Below are 23,833 nucleotides of genomic sequence, written 5' to 3'. Positions count from 1 at the left end.
CAGAACAAAGTAAGTCACCAAGCAAAATAAAATAAAATGCGCAAATCTATGCCTAATCAAACTGAATACAGATAATCTCACCCTCAGAGATGCTTCAGTAAGTTTTTTCTCAGACTGGACACCTTCCAGGCCTGGGCACAATTCTTTCCCCTGGTACAGCTCTTGTTGCAGCTCAGGTGGTAGCTAGGGGATTCTCCATGATGGCTCCTCCCTCTCTCTGTTCTCTTCCCCCCTTTATATAGCTTTTGCATAAGACGGGAACTCTTTGTCCCTCTGGGTTTCCACCCCCCCCCCCCTCACTGGAAAAGCACCAGGTTAAAGATGGATTCCAGTTCAGGTGACATGATCACATGTCACTGCAAGACTTCATTACTCACTTGCCAGCACACACATATACAGGAAGACTCACAGGTAAATACAGCCATCTGCAGACAATGGGAGTCATCAAGATTCCAAACCGTCATTAATGGTCCACACTTTACACAATTACAATAGGCCCTCAGAGTTACATTTTATATTTCTAGTTTTAGATACAAGAGTGGTACATTTATACAAATCAGATGATCATACTCAGTAGATTATAAGCTTTGTAATGATACCTTACAAGAGACCTTTTGCAGGAAGCATATCCCAGTTACGTTACATTCACTTATTACCGTATTTTCTCTAAAACTATCTCAGTTACATTATATTGACTTATTATCAAGTTTTTATAAAACCATATAGACTGCACAACGTCACAGTCCCGATGTTAACAGTGGTGAAACTGACAAGGATGTCAATGTCACTCCACATCTGTTGGGGTTCCTGGGAGCAAATTTCATGTTGGATACACCATGGGCTGGAGTTTCCAAAACAAAATTTTAGCTGGATTTCTAATTCGCAGGGAATTTTAAAATAGTGACATTTCCTGTACACTGGAAGTCCTGCATTTTAGCCAGTTGTACTCATTGCTCCCCTATTTATACATCCAAGGATCACTGTCGCCGTTTTTGCAGCAGCATCACAGTGGGAGCTCACATTCAGTTCTTTGTCCACTATGACCCCTGCATAGAACATGGGCTATATCTGTATTTCTGTGAATATTACGTGTACCTCAGTCCCTTTTACTGCTATTTTCACGGTTGCTACCAGGGTTCAAACAGGGAAACCCCCGTCTGAGCTCCCCACATGTCCCAGGGTGGCAGACAATGGTTTCATAGAACCCAGTTACTGGTACTTAACTGACAATACAGGTGTCAGGGATTTTGAACTTTTGCATCTGGCCAAGCTGAGCACAAGTCCCCTTCCTTGGGATGGGCCCCTGAGGTGGGAAATCTTAAACAGAGAGCTTGGGAATTGTTAACAGGGGAGCCCTGATGAACAGAGGGGGTGAGGCAGGGTCTGCAGGGAAGGAGACTGAAACACAGTCCCCAGAAGCAGGCGTTCCTGGGATAAGCTGAGTCAGCCCAAGTTGTGAGGGAAAAGCTGAGCTTTAGGTGAGACATAGGCCTGTAGGCCTTCACTAGCTTTATTCTTTTCTCTGTGATTGCTGTGTTCCTATGGATAAATACAAAATAACACTGTCCTGGGTCTGGTACTGTTCAATATTTTCGTAAATGACTTGGGTGATGGAGTAGAGATACACGTACACAATTTGGGGATGACATGAAGCTGAGAGGGGTCACAAGCTCTTTGAAAGGCAGGGTTAAAATTCAAAATGATCTTGATAAACTGGAGAATTGGTCTGAGATCAGTAAATTGAAAATCAGTAAAGACAAGTGCAAAACATTAGACATAGGAAGGAAAAATCAAATGCAAAAAACCCCAAATGGGGAATAACTGCAGAAAATGATCTCGAGGTTATAGTGGATCACAATCTGAAAAGTTGTGATGCTGCTGTGAAAAAGGGAAATGTCATTCGGAATTGTATTGACAAGAATGTCATATGTAAGACACAGGAGGTAATTGTCCCACTCTACTTAGCTCTGGTGTGGCCTCAGCTGGAATACTGTCCAGTTTTGCTCATCACTGTTTAAGAAAGATAAGGACAAATTGGAGAATGTCCAGAGGAGAGCAACAAACAGAGTAAGAGATTTAGAAAAAATGATCTATGAGGAAATGTTGAAAGAATTGGACATTTTAAGTTTAGAGACGAGAAGACTGGGGGTGAACTGATAACAGTCTTCAAATAATGGAAAGATTGTTTCTCAATTGTTGTCCATATCCACCAAGGGTAGGACTACACAATCATCTTAGATTGCAGCAAATGAGATTCAGATTAGATATTAGAAAAAAAACGTTCTAACTATAGGGATAATTAAGTACTGGAACAGGGTACTTAGGGAGGTTGTTGTAATCCCCATCATTGGTGACTTTGCACAACAAGTTAGACAAACATCTGTCAGGGTGGCCTAGGCAGGGCTGGCTTTAGGCCAATTCAACCAATTCCCCTGAATCGGGCCCCGCGCCTAAGAGGGCCCCGCGCCCAAGTCCCGGTACGGCGTACCGGCAAGAGCAGTGCGCCGTACCGGGATGGCCCAGCTTCCCCAGGGGGCAATTTAAAGGGCCCAGGCCCTTTAAATTGCCACCAGATCCCCAGTGCTGGAGCCCTGGGGTAGGGCTGCGGGGCTCTGGGGGCTATTTAAAAAGTCTGGGGCTCCCGCTGCCTCTACTGCCCCAGCCCTTTAAATAGCCGCCGGAGCCCCGCCGCTTCCCCTGGGCTCCTGCGGCTATTTAAAGGGCTGGGGCGGTAGAAGCAGGGGAGCCCCGGGCCCTTTAAATAGCCCCCCAGAGCCCTGGGATAGCGGGGGGCTCGGGGGCGATTTAAAGGGCTGGGGCTCCAGCTGCCTCTGCTGCACCCCCTGCCTGCACCAGCCCCGCACCCCCTGCCCTGCTCACAGCCAGCCCCTGCATCCCCTGCCCACAGCCAACCCCTGCTGCACCCTCTGCCCTGTCTCCAGACAACCCCTGCCGCACCCCCTGCAGCCCTGCCCAAAGCCAGCCAGCCCCATACAACCCCTGCCCACACCAGCCCTGCACCCCCTTCCCTGCCTTCAGCCAGTCCTGCCGCACCCCCTGCCCTGTCTCCAGCGAACCACTGCCGCACCCCCCTGCCTGAAGCCAGCCAGTCCCGCACTCCTCTGTCTCCAGCCCTGCCAACCCATGCCGCACCCCACTGCGGCCCTGCTTGAAGCCAGCCCGCCCCACACACCCCTGTCTCCAGCCAGCCCCCCACCCCTTGCCCTGCCTGCAGCCAGACCCTACCTCCAGTCAGCCCCTGCCCTGCCTCCAGCCAGCCCCATGTCCAGTGGTGCCCTGCAGTTCCCAGGGCAGTAACCCTGCACACCTGCTTCTATGAGGGGGGCAGGGAGCAGCTGGGACCCACACATGTGCACAATAGGGTGACCAGACAGCAAGTGTGAAAAATTGGGACAGGGGGTGGGGGGTAATAGGATCCTATATAAGAAAAAGACCCCAAAATTGGGACTGTCCCTATAAAATCGGAACATCTGGTCACCCTAGCACACTCCTAGAGAGTGGCAGGGACCCACACATTTGAAACTGAGCTCATTAATAACCGATCAACAGCATATATGACGCAATATACATAATATATAATTTTATTATTTATATAGTTATGGAAAGTAAATAATACATGGAAGAAATGAAAGGGTTTTTTTTTTTTTTTAGTCATCCCTGCCAGGGCCCCGCCGAAAATGTTTGAATTGGGCCCGCACTTCCTAAAGCCGGCCCTGGGCCTAGGTATACTTAAACCTCCTTTGGTATGAGGAGATGGACTAGATGACCTCTTGAGGTTCCTTCCAACCCTACATTTATTTTATTCTATGGTTTTATCAGCTATTCAAGCCTGCTGATATAAAAATAGTAAAGGCTGTTTAACTTCCTCCTGAGTTACCAATGGACTGAAGAGTAGTTCATCCTTTTCCCATAATATGATACATCCTATTTCTATCCAAAATCAGAAATGTTTATTGAAATGTTATTCTGCCTTTTCTGCATCATTGTCACAATTTTACCATCTTGATTTGCAGTGGAACACCACCACTGTTAGTATTTTTTATTTGTTCCCAGTATACTTAAAAAATGCCATGTCAGTCTCCTTAGCATGGCAAGCCATGCTTTTTTCTCTAATATAATTAGCTTCCCTTATCAATTTTCTACACATCATAACATCTAATGTATATTGATTGTTATGTAATACTACTGTTTTCCATTTGTTATATATTGCTTTTTTATTTCTAATTGCTGCCTGCACGTTGCCACTGAACCATGATTGGCATTCAGCCAATATTTTATAGCCATCAAGCATCTAACTCCCTGAGGCCCCTTTGTAAATTCCTGCCTTCATTGAATTTCTAGGACACATTAATCCCTGGCTGGTTGGAGGGCATAGTGCCTGTTCCGGACGTGTCGAAATAAGAGATGGGGAAACATGGACCACAGTCTGTGATGCCCACTTTGATCTCAAAGCTGCCAATGTTATCTGTAATGAACTACAATGTGGAACAGCTCTGTCTATCCCAGGAGGAGCTCTCTTTGGAGAAGGACATGGACCAATGTGGACTGAAGCGTTCCAGTGTGCGGGAAATGAGTCCCACCATGCGTACTGTCCCAGGACATTGAACATCAGTCAGACATGCTCACACGCAAATGATGCTGGAGCCATATGCTCAGGTAAGAATTCAGTGCCAAATCTTTAAAATCCCAGTGATGTGAATTTTAGATTAGGGTGATGCAATATACTGATTTCACTGTGTAGAGAGCTAGGGTAATAGGATGGCACCAGCTTCTCATAAAATGCAAAAGATCCAAGATAACTGGAATGGGATCAAATCCCCCCTGACTTTCCTTTCTTTAATTATTTGGTATAAAATAGCTCTAAGGCTCCCTCTCTAAACCCCTTCTCTCTTCTCCCCAGGGCACACAGGGCTCCGGCTCATGAATGGCAGCTCAGAGTGCGCAGGGAGGGTGGAGATCCAGGTTCGTGGTACCTGGGGAACACTCTGTGACTCACACTGGGATTTACCAGATGCCAACGTTCTCTGTCATCAGCTCGACTGTGGATTTGCTGTATCAGCCCCAGGAGGAGGGTATTTCGGGAGGGGAACTGGCTCTGTCTGGACAGACACATTTCACTGTAAAGGGACTGAACCCCATTTGGGGTATTGCCCTGTTACTGCCCTGGGGGCCTCTCAGTGCTCCCATGACAATGATGCCAGTGTGGTTTGCTCAGGTAAGTGTAATGCTGGATTAAGGACACCTGCCCCTCAGTGTGTGACACTGGCCCCAGAGCAGGGGAACCTCAGGACACAGCAAGGGGAGGGAGAGCTAGATCCTAAAGCCTATATAATAATAATAAATGTATTAAAATAAATTTAAAGTAAATATTATCACAAAAAGAATAGTGATGACCCGGGAATGCCCTGGATTCTCCAGTAAAAACATCAGCAACTCTGTCCTTCCACAGAGCAGTGGAGCAAGAGCAGCACTTTGTCCTTTGGGTTTCATAAATGTCACCAATTTACTGTCCTCATCCTTCTCCAAATCACTGCTATAGTAATTAGAGGGGGAGCTAGTAGCAATTCCCAATATGGAGGTTGCTTCACACTTTCTATTATAAAATACTCTCAACACCTTCTTGAGAAGATTTTATGCCTTCATTGTTTGCAGTAGGCCTTTGCAATTTGGGAAGGAGTAATGCTGGGGTCAAGGAGGTGCCTGCCCCTAATGCAGGGAAATCCCTTCCAGGTTTGGCTGAATTATAAACTACTGAAAATAAACATTCCCCTTCTCTCATTTGAGTTCCTGAGGATATTTTTGGTAGCATGCCACAGAGAAAGTAACACTTTATCTCACTTTGGTGTTTTCTAACTTTTTTCACACCTTTCCAGTTGAAAAAAAAATCAAAAAGATTTCCCCCCTGCTTTCTTACACTTTTTAATTTTTTTCTAACTTTTTACAGTGGAAGAAAAGATGAAAAAATAGAAACGGGGAGAAAGGGGGAAAACTTGTAAACCCAAATATGAAAAGGAAAATTGAATTTTTCATTTTCAAAAAGTTAAAATGAATCAACATTTTAGTTAGAATCTAAACAAAAATTCTCATTCCATTTCCACATCCCAGTCTCTTGGATGTGTTTAAAAGTTGAAATACTGCATTATCATACTTAACAGGAAAAATGTTGGGTTGTTGACCAGCACCAATATTTACCTTACAAAAAAACATTACAAAATTAAACAGTGTTATTAGTCAAAGCCAAATGCACAAGAATTAGGAAATATCAGAGTTAAAGTTACCCATGCAATGTTAATTGAGCCCCCCCTGCCCTCTCTTGTGCATATCCATTATGACACAGTCTAATTGCATGTACATTTCCTATTATTCCCCTCCATCCCACCAGCTCCTGTCTCTTTCAGTGCACGGGGAGGATGGTGATCAGGGGATGAGGGAGCTGTAGAATATTTCTTTTTATCCTCACCATTCAACCTGTGACCCAGGGCCATACTCACTATACGTACCATACAAACACCGCACCGAATAAAGAATTATTAATTTCTTTGTGATGCTCGTCAGCGTAGTATCATAGTGCACCGCAAGCATTAATGAATTCGTCTTCATAACACCCTGGGAGATAGCTGACTCTTTGATGCCGCTTTCAAAAGTGACTTAGGCATGTAGAAGCCCAAGAATAACATTTTCAAAAGTGCCTAAGTGACTTAGGGACTTAAATTCCATTTTCTCCAGTAACGTAGGAGCCCAAGAACCATGCAGACTTCTCCCTCTTGCTGCCTAAGTCACTTCTGAAAATGGCACTTAGGCTCCTACATCATTTAGCTGCCTTTGAAAATTTTACATACAATGATTAAAGCCAAACTTCCAAACTCGATACTTATTTGGAGTGATTAGGCACCAACCTGAGACCCTTGGGGCCTGATTCTTCAGAGTACTCACCATTTCTGTAAAGTGTTATGTGTTCAACGTATTGTCCAGACATTAATAAACCCTCACCAAACGCCAGGGAAGCAGGTGGTAAGTATTATGATTAGCTCCATTTTACAGCTGGTGAAATTGAGAGAGAAAAGCAAAGTGACTTGCCCAAGGCCACCCAGTGAGTCAGCAACAGAGACAGGATAAAACAGAGTGTTTTGATTTTGACTCGTTCCACCCGCCCACACTGCCTGACTGCAGAAGAGCTGAGCAGCCACATCTTGTCCTGACCCTAGCGGCAGTTGTGAGTGCTCAGTGCTTCTGCAAATCAGACCCCATAAAAATGGGCTTAGAGACCTGCTCAGCATCACCTGTGAAATCTGTGGCAGAGGCAGGAACAGAACTGAGCTCTAATGAATGACGGTCACTGCTCTTAACAAGATCATCCTAGTTCTTCCTGCGCTCCCCTGCTCATTCTCTACAGGCCTTCCAGTTTCTAAAGTCAATGAGGCAGAAACCCCGGATTTCAACCTTCTCCCTAATAATATATACGTAGCTTCCAGGACTGTCTCCCACAGAGGCTAGTGTCACTGGTGCCATTACACACCATGACTAAGCCTATAGGGTCCTGCCCAGCACTCACAACAGACATCTACTCTCCTCTTTACAGCTGATACCTTTGTACCATGGGGGCAATTCACCTCCCAGTTCTCCGGCTTCTCACAGATGCTGCTTCCTGCATTCCTAACTGAATTCCCTGCAGCCCTGCCCTGCCTCTGCTAACTACCTACCCAGCCCATACCCTGGTTCTCAGAGGGAACTCCTCAGCATATGAAGATGCTGATTTCTCCCTACAGTTGCTGGAAGGAGAATCCCTTCTAAGGAAAAACAGCTGGTCCCTCCCGTACGAGCTCCATCTGCCATGATCCCATCTGGCCTTCCTGAGGGGCTGTGGTACCCAGTTATATCCATGAGCCTCCTCGGAAAGCCCCAAATCTACTCTCTACCCTCACACTACACTAGTGGCATAGCTAGGACAGGAAACCTGGGTGGGCCCGGCTTTTGGGGGGTGGGCAGTGATGGGAGGGGCAAAGGGAGAGGTGCAGGAGGGATCCGGTGCCCTGGGGAGGGGGCAGAAGAGACGGCGAGCTTGCATCCCTACACCCCTTCCAGTCGACACCCAAAGCTGAGGCTGCTCAGGGCACACAGGCTGTGGGGTGTGCCTAGGGTAACCAGATAGCAAATGTGAAATATTGGACAGGTGGTGGGAGGTAATAGGTGCCTATAAAAGAAAAAGCCCCGAATTTCAGGACTGTCCCTATAAAGTCAGGACATCTCGTCATCTAGGCGCGCCCTTTTGGTGAAGGGGGGTCCCACTGGGGCTCGAGCTCCAACCACCCTTCCCGACCCTGGCTCAGTGTCCGTCAGCCCAGCCACGTCCCTTTCCTGCCAGCGCCAGGAGCTGCTGCCCCAGTCTCCGGCCCCAACACTAGCCCCACCCAGACCTGCCCCCACAAGGCACACCCCCCACAGGGCTAGCACTGGGGCCAGAGACCAGGGAAGCAGCACACGGCACCGGCAGGAGAGAGACGCGTCCAGGCTAACGGACACCGAGCCAGATTTGGGAGTCTAAGACTGTGGATTCGGTGGGCTCCAGCCCTGATTTGGGTGAGCCGGGATGCTAACTGGGTGGGCCATGGACCACCTGTGGCTACACCCCTGCACTACACTAGCTGCATACAGGCATTCTCCTGCTCCAGTCTTAGGACGAACTCCTGGGTCCGTTGAAGTCAATGGAGGTTTTACCATTGCCTTCAGTGGGGCCAGGATTTCACTCTTAGCCTTGAAATGTTATTTGGCTACCAAGATCCTTGAGCTGTTTGGACCCAGTGCACACACACTGCTCCCGTCAGATTGCCATACAAGTATATACTGTACCTGACACAGCCAGTGGGTGTGCCCTGCTCTGACTCTGCTGTTGTCTTTTAACATTGTCAGTCTCTCCTGGCTTCACCTAGGTCTGAACTTGGTGAGTAATTCCTAACTTACCACCTTTCTGTAGGACTCACTGTTTCTGAGACACACACTGTCATAACTATAAAGGGAAGGGTAACAGCTCTCCTGTGTACAGTATTATAAAATCCCTCCTGGACAGAGACTCCAAAATCCTTTTACCTGGAAAGGGTTAAGAAGCTCAGGTAACCTGGCTGACACCTGACCCAAAGGACCAATAAGGGGACAAGATACTTTCAAATCTTGGGGGAGGGGGGGAGGCTTTTGTTTGTGCTCTTTGTTTGGGAAGTTGTTCGCTCTTGGGACTGAGAGGGACCAGACATCAATCCAGGTTCTCCAAATCTTTCTGAACAAGTAAACAGCCAGGCAAGGCGTGTTAGTTTATCTTTGTTTTCTCAACTTGTAAATGTACCTTTTACTAGGGTGTTTACCTCTGTTTGCTATAACTTTGAACCTAAGGCTAGAGGGGGGTCCTCTGGGCTCTTTAAGTTTGATTACCCTGTAGAGTTATTTTCCATCCTGATTTTACAGAGATGATTTTTACCTTTTCTTTAATTAAAAGCCTTCTTTTTAAGAACCTGATTGATTTTCCTTGTTTTTAGATCCAAGGGGGTTGGATCTTGATCCACCAGGAGTTGGTGGAAGGGAGGAGTGGGAATGGTTAATTTCTCCTTGTTTTAAGATCCAAGGGGTTTGGATCTGTATTCACCAAGGAATTGGTGAAGAGTCTCTCAAGGCTACCCAGGGAAGGGAATTAGCTTTCGGAGTGGTGGCAGCGGACCAGATCTAAGCTGGTAGTTAAGCTTAGAAGTTTTCATGCAGGCCCCCACATTTGTACCCTAAAGTTCAGAGTGGGGAAGCAGCCTTGACACACGCAAAGACTGACATTCACATCCCAAGGGAGTCACAATATTCACCAACAAAGAACGTCCCCTTCCCCGCCCTACATACAACCTGCTTAGTGTGGTGTGAATTGATCAGCTGGTATCTCACATTGGGCTCAGAGATGACACCACACTTCAGGGGACAGCTCCAGTCAGAACCACCAGTGCCAGGAACTATCTAACACTAGGAGCTCCTGCACTGGAGCCAGGTGAACCAAGAAAGTTGCCACCTACTGAGCAAAGATCAGAGGGAACTAAGGGAATTTACCAACAATAACTTGTCCCTCACCATGAACCCTGTTCTTCCATTGGTCAAACTCCCTCAAGGCAAACTTGCTTAAATCATGCACGACCCACCTCCTAAGCGCTTGTGCAGACACCTTTCACTGGTTTCCAGGCATTTAAGACTGGATAAAGTGACTACAAACCTCAGCAGCCATTCCACCAGCACACACAGAGACTATTTTCCCAATCGGTAATCTGCAGGAATTCCCTCACTCACTCATTTACAGGGTCTGCTAGCAAGCCCCGCTGTCAAGCTCAGAGTTTTACAATCCTTATAGGACCTTCCACGTATCGATTCAAAAGAATAAGTGTCATCTGACAGAGGTTGTTCCCTTTAACACTGTGACGCACTCTGATCACTGGCTTATACCTTCTTATTAAGAGACAGTCCATAATTTCATGCACACTCTGTATTATTTCTAGTGTATAACAGGGAATGTTATTCAGCGTGTTTCTCATCTCTCCTGAGCCCAGGTCGCTCTGAATCACTCAGATTGCTGAATGGAGAGAGCTGGTGCGATGGGAGAGTTGAGATTTCCCTCCGTGGTGTGTGGAGCAGAGTGCTGGATGACCAGTGGGACATGAACGATGCCAGCGTGGTGTGCAGGCAGCTCCAGTGCGGAGTCGCGGAGAAAGCTTATAACCCCCCTAAGTCTGAGCGAGGAACAGGCCCCGTGGGGCTGAGAAGTGTCCAGTGTGCAGGAAATGAGACTCATCTGACTCTCTGTGACTTCTCCACATCTGAGACAGCCCAGGCAGGAATTGCTGAGGACGTCGGTGTCGTTTGTTCAGGTGATTCATTTCCCAATATCACAAACATTTTCTGTTCAGTGGGAAAATACATATTAACAGCTGGGATCTATCCCTGCAGGAAGCAGGCGGATCAGACTGGTGAACGGGGCAGGTCGCTGTGCCGGGAGAGTGGAGATTTATTACAATGGCAGCTGGGGGACAGTCTGTGATGATTCCTGGGATCTGTCAGACTCCAATGTCATTTGCAAACAACTGGGATGCGGACATGCCATCAATGCAACCGTGTCTGCTCATTATGGGCAAGGATCAGGGCAGATCTGGCTGGATGATGTGAACTGTTCTGGGAATGAATCCGATATCTGGGTGTGTCCTTCCAGAGGCTGGGGCCAGCACAACTGCAGACACAAAGAGGACGCGGGAGTTCTCTGCTCAGGTCTGTTCTGTGAATGCTCTTGTGAGCCATGTTGCCAGGGGATTTAATGGAGCGGGCAGATGTTTAAGGAGGTCACTGAGAATGATACTTTCCCTGACTGTCTCTGCCTCCCTTTCCCTTGAGTAACTACCTACCAGGGTCACCATTAGAAAGTCCTCAGCTCCCACCCAGAGATATTGGAGATATTGCAAGATTTCCCTAATGTTAGAATGCTGCATCTCAGGTATCTGAAGGAGACAGTATCATGGAAAGCAGTGACTGAAAAGGATGTAGGGTCCTAGTGTAGAAATAACTGAACATGAGTTCCCAGTGCCGTGTGTGGCAAAACGGGCTAATGCAAACCTTGGATGTATAAACAGGGGAGTAGTGAGTAGGAATCGGGACTAATTTTTACTCTTGTGTATGGCACTGGTGAGACAGATACTGGAATACTGTGTCCAGTTCTATGTCCACAAAAATTGGAGAGGGAGCAGAGAAGAGCCACAAAAGTGATCTGAGGGCTTGAATAAAAGCCTTACGTTGAGAGATTTAAGATGCTGAATCTGTTTAGCTTATCAAAACGATCAAGAGGTAACTTGATTACAGTGCATAAGTTCCGTCACAAGGAGAACATACACTTACTAAAGGGCTCTTTAATCTAATGGAGGAAGGCAGAACAAGAGTCGATGGCTGGAAGCTGAAACAAGACAAATTCACATCAGAAATAAGGCCCAGGTTTTTAACAGGGAGGGTGATTAACCATCAGAACAAACTACCAGGGAAATGGGGCATTCTGCATCTCTTGAAGTCTTCCTGTCTAGACCGGATACCTTTCTGGAAGAAATGCTTAAGTCAAACTCAAGTTATTAGGCTCTATGCAGCTGTTTTACAGAAGGTCAGACTGTTTGATCTCATGATCCCTGTCACGCTGTCTGGAGTGGCTCACGGCTCTGAGTGCCCACCTCAGGGCAGATGGTGAGAATTGAAATCCCTGACTATTATTGAGTTCTTAATTTTGATACCCTCTCTAATTTCCCTTAGCATTTCATCATCACTAGCACTGTCCTGGTCAGGTGGTCGATAATAGATCCCGAATGTTTTACACTTATTAGAGCATGACATTACTATCCATAGAGATTCTATGGAACATGTGGATTCACTTAAGATTTTTACTTCATTTGATTCTACATTTTCTTTCACATATAGTGCCACTGCTGCCCTCCCCTTCCCCCCGCATGACCTGTTCTATCCTTCCAATATATTTTGTACCCCGGAATGATTGTGTCCCATTGATTGTCCTCAGTCCACCAGGTTTCTGTGATGCCTATTATATCAATATCCTCCTTTATCACTAGGCACTCTAGTTCACCCATCTTATTATTTAGACTTCTAGCATTTGTGTACAAGCACTTTAAAAACTTGTCACTGTTTATTTGTCTGCCTTTTTCTGATGTGTTCAATTCTTTACATGAATGTTTCTCATCTGAGCTGGCCCTTACATTATCCTCTTCCATCCTCTGCTCCTGACTATAACCTAGAGAATAGACTCTCTTCTAAGAGAAGTCTCTGTCCGATCCACGTGCTCCTCTGCAGCAGACGGCTTCCCCCATCTCCTAGTATAAAAACTGCTCTGCAACCTTTTTAATGTTAAGTGCCAGCAGTCTGGTTCCACTTTGGTTTAGGTGGAGCCCATCTCTCCTGTATAGGCTCCCCCCATTCCAAAAGTTTCCCCAGTTTCTAATGAATGTAAACCCCTCCTCTCCACACCATCGTCTCATCCAGTTATTGAGACTCTGAAGTTCTGCCTGCCTACCTGGCCCTGTGTGTGGAACTGGGAGCATTTCTGAGAATGCCACCATAGAGGTCCTGGATTTCAGTCTCTTCCCTAGCAGCCTAAATTTGGCCTCCAGGATGTCTCTCCTACCCTTCCCTATGTCATTGGTACCTACATGTACCACGACCACCGGCGCCTCCAAAGCACTACACATAAGTCTATCCAGATGCCTCGAGAGATCCGCAACCTTCGCACCAGGCAGGCAAGTCACAATACAGTTCTCCCGGTCATCACAAACCCAGCTATCGATGTTTCTAATGATTGAATCTCCCATTACTAACACCTGCCTTTTCCTAGTGACTGGAGTTCCCTCCCCCGGAGAGGTATCCTCAGTGCGAGAGGATACCCTAACACCATCTGGAAGGAGGGTCCCAACTATGGGAAGATTTCCCTCTGCTCCCGTTGATTGCCCTGCTTCCCTGGGCCTTTCATCCTCCTCAACAGCGCAGGTGCTGTCTGACTGGAGGTGGGACAATTCTACAGTGTCCCGGAAAGCCTCATCAACACCCCTCTGCCTCCCTTAGCTCCTCCAGTTCCGCCACCCTGGCCTCCAAAGTCCATACGTGGTCTCTGAGGGCCAGGAGCTCCTTGCACCGAATGCACACATACGCCACCCACCCACAGGGCAGGTAATCATACATGCTGCAGTCAGTGCAATAAACTGGATAGCCCCCACTCTGCTGCTGGGCTTCTGCCTGCATTGTCTCCTGCAGCTATCTAGATAATGAAAGGGTTTTGTTTAAATCAAGAAGTTTTGAATGTAGTTTAGTTTACAGGTTTTAAAGAACAGCAAGTGAACCTTGCCCCCTTCCCACTCCCCTTCCGAACTCCCTTGCGAAACTCCCTGTTAGCAGCCCCTAGAGGTACCTCTTTCCCCGATGCGGCAGCTCCAGGGCCAGGAGAGAGATGCCTCTCCCCGGCCATGGCAGATCCAGGGCTGGGGCCAGGGGAGAGGCACCAGTCCCCGGCCGCAGGAACTCCAGGGCTGGGGAAGAGGTGCCTCTCCAATCCAGGCCCCTGTGGCTAAGTGTCTATGCGGCCCTTGATAGCCTGCTGCGCGGACACATGACCGCGCAGCTTAGAGGAAACTTAGTCCTGGATCACTATATCTATCTTACCATGGAGTCACAGACAGTCCCCTTAGACTCTCCAGTCAATCTTGTCACCCGGACAAACTGGACTTAGTTATTGTCAAGGTTCCTTCCCCACTCTGAACTTTAGGGTACAGATGTGGGGGCCTGCATGAAAACTTCTAAGCTTAATTACCAGCTTAGATCTGCTTTTGCTGCCACCACCCAAATGATTGATGAGTTATTTGGGAAACTCTGTCTTCCCCCAAAAAATCTTTCCCTCCCTGGGTAGCCTTGGGAGACTCTTCCACCAATTCCCTGGTGAACACCGAACCAAACCCCTTGGATCTTAACACAAGGAAAAATCAATCAGGTTCTTAAAAAGAAGGCTTTTAATTAAAGAAAAAAGGTAAAAATCATCTCTGTAAAATCAGGATGGAAAATGACTTTAGAGGGTAATCAGATTCAAAGAGCCCAGAGGAACCCCCTCTAGCCTTAAGTTCAAACCTACAGCAAACAGAGATAAACACTCTAGTAAAAGGTACATTTACAAGTTGAGAAAACAAAGATAAAACTAACACGCCTTGCCTGTCTGTACTTACAAGTTTGAAATACAAGAGACTTGTTCAGAAAGATTTGGAGATCATGGATTGATGTCTGGTCCCTCTTAGTCCCAAGAGCGAACACCCACCAAAAGCAAAGAGCAAAAACAAAAGCCTTCCCCCCACCAAGATTTGAAAGTATCTTGTCCCCTTATTGGTCCTTTGGGTCAGGTGTCAGACAGGTTACCTGAGCTTCTTAACCCTTTACAGGCAAAAGGACTTTGGAGTCTCTGGCCAGGAGGGATTACACATTATTGTACACAGGAGGGCTGTTACCCTTCCCTTTATAGTTATGACAGTTATAATTGATCATTTACACCACAAATCACACTGCATTCAGGTTGCAAGAGACAAGACACTTACCCCAGACCAGCTGGTACCCTAGATCTTACACTAAAGACAATGCCTGTAGCCAATCCTGTAATAAACTATATACAGGTTTATTAACCAGGAAAAAAGAAATAAAAGAGTTATTTACAAGTTAAAGCAAACGAACATCTACACACAAATGAGTTACCATTTACATCCTAGGAGTGACAGAGTTGTAGTGATTTGCCAATTCCAAATGTCCTTCAGCGCTGACCCAGGGGTAATCCTTGGGGTCTCTGTCTTCAGTTTGGTGTCTCTAGCCTTGTCATAGTTCAAACAGCCAAAAAGATTAAACATCTTCACATCTACTATTTTTATTTCTCTCTTCCAGTCTTCAAAGCGATGGGACGAGGCCTTCTGCATGTACTGCTCCCTGGGTGTGATAAGGCCATTAACCAATCCTTTATATTGTGATGATCCTTGATGGCCCATCTGGTTTTGATAGTTCGTGGGGATGGATGGGGGGATCATTCCCGTGCCTGAGTTCACAAGTTCAGAGCAAGCATTTTCAAACTTATAAAGCAAAACTTACATATTTTCTTGTAGCATGGACCACATACATTACAAGTGAGATTAATGCCTGCAGCAACTAACCACCATTTCATAGAGTTTAAGCACAAACTACATTCTTACAAGACTAATACCTGTACTGGGCAAAACTAACAAACAGGTGACCTGGTTTGGTCTCCAGCTACGAGATTATAAATTCTCAGTTAAGGCCTGCAGCCTGGGCAAGAGCTGGCATCTGGCCTGCCAATGTCCCAATCCCTCCTGGCCTTAATCTATTACAATCTGTATGTAGCTGCTGGTAAATGGTGGCCTTCCAGAGATGCCCACTGTATGTCTAAGGGGCCTGTGGTCTCTAAAAGAGTCTCTAATTCTTGGAGTGGTTCTCTAGCAGTTACTCCTGCAGAACAATGCACAGGATTGTTAGCAATCGCTGGGTTTCACTCTTCACACCCCAGTTCATTTCAGAATCAAATGATTTAAATTCCCTTTTTGTGCATTTGCTTCTAGAATTCACAGATCTGAGGCTGGTGAGCGACAGTGACTGTGCTGGGCGGCTGGAGGTTTTCTACAATGGGACGTGGGGCAGTGTTTGTTCCAATCAGATGTCTGGAGTCACTGCAGCAATTGTCTGCAAACAGCTGAACTGTGGAGACGGAGGATATATTTCAGGAGGCTCTGAATATGGAAAGGGTCCCACATGGCTGGACCACGTTGCATGCAGTGAGCAGCACCGCTCCCTCTGGCAGTGCCCATCAGACCATTGGAATCCAAAGTCCTGTGATAACCGAGCAGAAGAGACCCATATTTCTTGCACTGGTAATTCTGAAACTACCAGCATGTGCACATACACACACACATGTACGCGATATGTTCAATAAATTGAAGGATTAGGATAGAACTTGTTGTTGTTCACATCTCAGTGTAGACAGATGTAAATTCTTAACACAAGATACAAACATATTTTCACAGTCTTTTATAGGTATAAGCATTTGTCTGATTAACAACAAACATGGAAGTTAATCAATTATTTATAAAAGAGACCAGTGTTACACAGTGCGATTAGGTAGTGTGAGAGCGAAGAAAAGCTTCTCCTTATAGATGATCATTAGGCAGCTCTGTGGTTATTAATCCTTTTGGGATGAACAATCAGAGATGGGCCCAGGCTGTGCAGTTTGGGTCAAGACTGGAATCCCCCACAAGATTGGGTGCATGTCAGCCTGTTTCTCAGTAACAACTGATAGCAAATTAATTTGGTATTAAATGACCTAGAGTTCACATTTCAGTTCATACAGTGCTGAAATTAGGGGTTAAAAATACAGATAAATTCTACTCCTACATCACACACACAACCCAGTGCATTCACCTCAGCTGTTTCTCTCCATAGGAAAAAAAGCAAAACCAACTCAGAACCTGTTCACCGAGTGCCCGAACTCTACAAGTTGCACAGGTATCTCTGCTTCTCACTGTCTCACTCTTGGTCCCTAAGGACATTCCCAGCTGTCCCAGTAACATGTGAGGTTTCTGCATTTCCAGACAGGGAGAAGTTACGTGTTGTGGGAAGAGAGGACGAATGCTCGGGGAGAGTGGAGGTTTGGTACCGTGGCTCCTGGGGAACAGTTTGTGATGACTCCTGGGACATGGCGGATGCTAACGTTGTGTGTAAACAACTGGGCTGTGGATCTGCTGTATCTGCCCCGGGCAAGGCTGCATTCGGTGAGGGGACTGGTCCCATCTGGGTGGAGACGTTGAATTGCAGAGGGACAGAGTCATCTCTCTGGGACTGTCCTGCCAAGCCCTGGGGTGAGAGCAACTGTGGTCATAAGGAAGATGCTGCTGTGAATTGCGCAGGTGAGTGACAGGAGATGTTTCTGCTACATGCTGTAATTTTCAGGGACATGGATGGATCAGCCCACCCCCCTATCCCTTTGGTCCCAGACCAGGCCCTCCCATCTCCTGTGTGCAGGAGAATCATGGATGCTGTGGGGTGGAAACTTTGTGGGGTCAGATTGGCTCAGGCATCAGCCCACATAACCCCTGCATCCATCACTGGCCCCAGTGTGCTGGTTTGTTACTAGAGTCCTCATTCCTGCACAGAGCACAAGGGACTTGGGCCCTAAATCACTAACAAACAGGCCCTGTGCTGCTGTGAGGGAGTTTGTGGAGGTGACAGCTGGAGACAACCAGGGACTCTCAGTGGAGAGGTTCCCCCCGGGAACAGACACGTCACCTTCCACTCGCTCCAGGCTCCAACTCTCCTCCCTTTCCCTTTGCAGGTCTGACAGAGAGGACAGATTCTCCAAATACCCCAGGTAAAGCATCTCCTTCCTCCCATCAAGGGTTAAATTTCCCTGGGGCTGGGTCACAGAGGGAGGAGCTGCAAGCTGCAGCCTGAGGGAAGGAGCTCCTTTCCATGGCCTGTGATATCTGAGGGGGAAGGACACCTGGGTGGGAGCTGCAGGCCCTGCTGAGCAGGAGGATTTTTATCTGCTGGCTCTAGGGTGACCAGATGTCCTGATTTTATAGGGACAGTTCTGATTTTTGGGTCTTTTTCTTATATAGGCTCCTATTACCCTGCTCCCCCGTCCTGATTTTTCACATTTGCTGTCTGGTCACCCTAGCTGGCTCCAGCTGACAGGGTAGAGTCTGTGATTTAAACAGCAGCCTGTGAGCTGCCCCCATGGTGCACAAACTGTGTCCCAGCCCGTTACCCTGCAGTCCTGGGCCGTGCAATGAGTGACTGGGGAGCTCCGTGGGGCCCTCTGACTCTCACAGGATAATCTCTCCCTTTTGTCTGTTCATTTCCATCCAGCTCCCCCACGCCGCCCTCTGACTGACAGTGGGAGAGTCACGGTGCCCCTGATCATCTGCATTATCCTGGGGGCCCTGCTCTGCCTGGTCTTAATCATCCTGGGGGCACAGGTGCAAAGTGCCAGGGCACAGCGCAGAGGTGGGTGCTGATTAGTGTCACTGTGTGAAATGCCTCTGCAATAGCAGGGGCGCTGCAGGGTGTCAGGGTGAGGGGTGATACCGGGCTGGGTGGGGTGGACGGGGGTGCCTGGTAATGCCTCTCTCATTTACTATTTTATTAACTGTTTGGCAATTGAACAGTCCAGTCATGAAATCTGGAGATGATACTAGCTAGGGACCTTTACAGTTTCAGAGAAGCTGCATCTGTATCCCCCCCACCCTCCAATAATCCACTCCAGGAGTGCCTACTCAGGTCTCCAGCCATCACCTGTCTCTGGGTGGGAACCTCCTGTCCCACCTCCTTGTGGCCAGGTGTTTTTAATTCTGCACAGCCCGCTGCCTTCCACTGTGATACCCCTAGCAAACCAGCCTGCCCACAGGCCAGCCCCCATGATGTGCTTTCTCTCCAAGGGCTATGAGCAGTGATTTGCCAGCAGTCACAAGTTACCAGCCAGCTCTCTCTCAGCAGCCTGTTAGACGACCGTCTGTCCAATGATTCAGTGTTGGGATCCCCGTGGACAGAAGGTCCTGCCCATTTGCTGAATCAAAATGAAAGCCCTGAGTCTGTTTAAACTCAGCCTTTCATACCAGAAGTCTTTCTTTGTCTCTTGGTCTCTGGTAATCCAGTTTGAACCAGTCTGTGTAAACCACCCTGAAGGCTGTTACTTTTCAGGAGTTGATACAATCTCCATGATTCACCTTAATCACGTCCCCCATCCCCCACCCACACTGTTTTTTCTTCCTGAAGGAGCTGTGGTAACCCTCCCAAATGCAGTAGAACATAAATCACAGGGAGGGGTTCTGAATATCATGAGGAGAGACATCATGGAAAAGGAACCTAGAGAAATTGGAAATATTGTCATAAAAAAAGTGTATAAAAATCAAGTGGTGGTAAATAGTTGTGAAGAGAGTGATCCAATAGAAAAGACAATCTGAGGAAGGAGAAGTGTGGGAAAGGAGCATTATACTGTATTGTACTCAAAACTGGCACTTGTAGGGGTTTTTACTTCTCTAAAACACTGTACAAACATTAGCTACCAGCTCCTTGGAAAGAAGGTAGAGAACGGGATTGCCATCAACATACGCGTAACATTCACAACTTTGCAGTAAGACTGTTAAGGCTGTATCCCCACTTTGAACTTTAGGGTACAAAATGTGGGGGCATGCATGAAGACTTCTAAGCTTAACTACCAGCTTAGCTCTGGTCCGCTGTCACCATCTCAAGGCTAATTCCCTTCCCTGGGAAGCCTTGAGAAACCTTTCACCAATTCCCTGGTGAATACAGATCCAAACCCCTTGGATCTTAAAACAAGGAGAAATTAACCATCCCCCCCTTCTTTCTCCCACCAACTCCTGGTGAATACAGATCCAACCCCCTTGGATCTAAAAACAAGGAAAAATCAATCAGGTTCTTAAAAAGAAGGCTTTTAATTAAAGAAAAAGGTAAAAATCATCTCCGTAAAATCAGTATGGAAATTAACCTTACAGGGTAATCAAACTTAAAGAGCTCAGAGGACTCCCCTCTAGTCTTAGGTTCAAAGTACAGCAAACAAAGATAAACACTCTAGTAAAGGTACATTTACAAGTTGAGAAAACAAAGTAAAACTAAGACGCCTTGCCTGGCTATTTACTTACAAGTTTGAAATAGGAGAGACTTGTTTAGAAAGATGTGGAGAACCTGGATTGATGTCTGGTCCCTCTCAGTCCCAAGAGCGAACGAACTCCCAAACAAAAAGCACAAACAAAAGCCTTCCCCCCCCCAAGATTTGAAAGTATCTTGTCCCCTTATTGGTCCTTTGGGTCAGATGCCAGCCAGGTTACCTGAGCTTCTTAACCCTTTACAGGGAAAAGGATTTTGGAGTCTCTGGCCAGGAGGGATTTTATAGTACTGTACACAGGACAGCTGTTACCCTTCCCTTTATAGTTATGACAAAGACAATGACTATAATCAGACCTCATGGTTCAGGGCTTCAGCCAGTCACCTGCAGGGGTCAGGAAAGAATTCTGGGAAGCCCCCACATTTGTGTTTTGTTTTGCTTTTTTTTGTTTGTTTCTTGCCCTCTTCTGAAGCATCACACATTAGCTACAGAGGGATATGTGACACTGGATGGGATGGACCAGTCCACATGCTCAGGTTCAAACCGATTGTCAGATTTGGGATCAGGAAGGAATTTTCCACGAGTTCAGATTGTCAAAAAGGGACCTTGGGTGATTTTCATCTTCCTCTAAACCATGGAGCATGGATCACCTGCCAGGATTATCTAGTCATCTCTCACCTAGTCAGTTCCCTGCCATTGCAGGGATCTTGGGCATTGGTGGTACCTTAATCGCCCCTGCTTTCTGCCTGTGGCACACAAGAGCTTATTCTGCTGAGGTGCTTTAGTCTAAGTGAATCTTTGAACTCAAACCTACGGGTATCTGGGTGAAATGCAGTGGCCTGTGCTATACAGGAGGTCAGACTAGATGATCTAATGGTCTCTTCTGGCCTTAAACTCAATTAAAAAAAAAAGATGTTATCACCATTTTGCAGATAAACACCAGCGTGGGGGAAGAATTATTTAAACTGCTCCAAAGGGGAATAACCAGGAATAATGGGATGAGATTAAAAAGGGAACATTTAAGATGAATGTGAGGAAGCTTCCAGACAGCAAACTAGCCCTGGGAACCATCATTAAAGGGCTGTTGTGGAAAGAAACCCTGTCCCCTGGCTCATTTAAATTCCAGCAGTGGGAATGTGCTGTAGGATTTAGGCTCAAACTGGGCCCAGGGGGAGGGGCCGGATGATCCCATAGTGTTTCCCATCTCTGGTTTCAATAACCCTGTGCAAACCCTGCCCTTTGTTTTCAGGTTCCAGAAGACCCTTGGATCCCTTCTCTGAGGCCGTGTACGAGGAGATTGATTATAACCTGATGAGAGAGAAGCAGGAGATGTTCAGTCGCTCAGGTCTGTGGGTCTCACTCTTAACAGGGAGCAGCTATCTAATGCCTTTTCCATCTGAGCCCCTGACCCAGAGTTCAATCACTGCAGCTTCAGCCTGTGAGCTTGTCATTGGAGCTGGGCACAAAGTCTTCATTGCAAAATGTTTTGGTGAAAAATACAGATTCAGAGACACTGAAACATTTCACAAATTCCTGTCAATTTCACCCAGTTGTTCCAAATACACACCGAACAACTCATTTCATTTCAACACTTTATAAAGAAAACATTTTGTTTTTTCAATTTGATAGTATTTTTCCATTAGAAATTTCCTTTAATTTTAGCTATAAAAACAAACAAACAAAAATTAACTAATGTCCAAAAAAACACCAAATGGATTCATTCAACATTAAACTTTTTTTTTACTTTTTCATTTGCCAAAAATTCCCCAAAACAGTCATTTTTGGCTCAACTCAAAACAATCTTGGAGTTATTTTGCTTTTTTCCCCCAATGGCCAGAGAACCAAACCATCTGTTTTGTTTGTTTGTTTGTTTTGCCAAGCTGTAGCTGTGGAGCTGGGTATGTGGTGAGACCAGCAGTTACTCATGTAGACTGAGGGAGGTGAGTTTCTTTCCCACCTTACACTGAGTGTCCCTATTCTAGGCACAGTGAATGTCACTCTGCCCGTCCTGCAGCCTTGGAGTGTAACCAGTAAGTGGTGAGGAAAGCGGCTGTCTGGGGCCAGGCTAAACTATTATTTGAAAACTGCTCCGGAGCATCGGAGCAGGGGATGTTCTGTGCCCCCCTCCCACCCCAGCCACTGGTCTGCTGGGTCAGCTCCCTCCTGCCCCCGGAGCAGCAGGGCTGGCCTTACCATGAGGTGAACTCAGGCGGCCGCCTCAGGTGCCAGATTATGGGGGGCGCCACTAGGACCCAGAGTGTATGTAACCCTTTTGCCCATCTAAGTTGGCAGCAACAAGGGCCGGGTCTGAATCTAGGGGTTTTGTTTCAATAACACAATGCAAAACGGGCTCGAGCCCCCACCCAGTGACCTGGGACAATTATATACCACCCCCTGGGTGCCTCTAAGAGGCAATACTTCCCCTCTCGCAAGCACGGAGTCTGAGTGTAGCAGAAAAAGTTTAATAACAAGAGGTAAACGACATCAGCATTAAATTGGAAAAACACCACAAACAGGATTCATAACACAAAAGATCCACCCCAGAAAATTGGGCTGTGTCCTTTCCTTTTGGTTCTTGAATCCAGCAACCCAAAAATCACCCAGAGTCCCCAAAGTCCAACACCCCCAAAGTCTCTTGGGTCCAGCAACCACCCAAAGTCCCAAAAGTCCAACAACCCCCAAAGTCTCTGTCCCTGGTCAGTGCAGCCACAGAGTAAAAGGGGGGCACGCAGAGTGTTAAGGGGCACCTTACGTGATCCGAGGCCGGCTGGCCATCTCTCCGTGGGGTTCCACCGCAGCCTTCACCACAAGCCAGTCCACTTCCTGCCATCCCACAAACTGCTCTGCTCTACGAGCTGCTCCGCTCCGCTCACCGACCTGTGAGCCGCTCCAGCCATCCCACAAACACCTCCACTCACCATTCCTTCCCTCCCCGCAAGGCTTCACGCCACTTGCTGCTCCTCCAGCCGTTGCCACAAACTTGCTCCGCCAGCTGCTTAGCAGTATAGCTTTAGGCTCCCCCACTATTTAACACAGCACTTAGTGATCTCAGCTCTTAATAACTTTAGCACTTTTGTGATTTCAGCTCATAGCAGGGGAGCCCCAGTGCTGGTGCACCATTGGCCTAAAGTGAATTCAGTTCAGCAGTCTATAACTAGACTCCTAATGGAATCAAAATTATTTCTGACATTCAACAGTTTAGAAAGGAGATAGTGCAATTGGTATTTTGAGCCCTTAAAGGGCACCCATACCATCAGGTACAAATACTTGTCCCCATTGTTTCTCCAGTCACTGGGTTTTGTGATCCATGCCCCTTGTCTAGCAAGTGCTACTTAATTACTGGTGAGTCTCTCTGTCATACAACAGTTCCACTGGCCTTGATTCACCTATCAGGGTAACAACACTTTATTCTTCCTGCCCCAATAACAGAGAAACTGGGGATCCCACACCAGCCAAAGTAACCACTTTCAGTTGTTGTTGTTCCAGGCTAGGCGGGTAGGTGTGCCTATGCAAACAAGGTCAGCCCCTGAAGTTCTTTTCAACCCTCACCATAATTTACCACCAGATGTCAGGGTAGAGCTTATCCTGACTCTGCTTACATGTAGA

General features: G+C 47.0%; 1 protein-coding gene across 1 annotated transcript in view; it reads left to right on the top strand.

Moving 5' to 3' along the window:
• The first annotated feature begins 4,521 nt into the window (after positions 1 to 4,521).
• The window catches only part of LOC112061359 (scavenger receptor cysteine-rich type 1 protein M130-like), a 737,202-nt gene continuing 717,890 nt past the window's right edge, over positions 4,522 to 23,833 (top strand). Inside the window, exons 1-2 of the mRNA XM_065578753.1 lie at positions 4,522 to 4,677; positions 4,922 to 5,236. Coding sequence (XP_065434825.1) covers positions 4,560 to 4,677; positions 4,922 to 5,236 — 433 coding nt within the window. The 5' untranslated portion in view covers positions 4,522 to 4,559. The remainder of the gene's footprint in view (positions 4,678 to 4,921; positions 5,237 to 23,833) is intronic.

Source organism: Chrysemys picta, unplaced genomic scaffold (genome assembly GCF_011386835.1).
Source record: "Chrysemys picta bellii isolate R12L10 unplaced genomic scaffold, ASM1138683v2 scaf1, whole genome shotgun sequence".
Lineage (NCBI taxonomy): Eukaryota > Metazoa > Chordata > Testudines > Emydidae > Chrysemys > Chrysemys picta.
The sequence above is the reverse complement of the archived record's forward strand: the minus strand, read 5'-3'. Positions and strand labels throughout refer to the sequence as shown.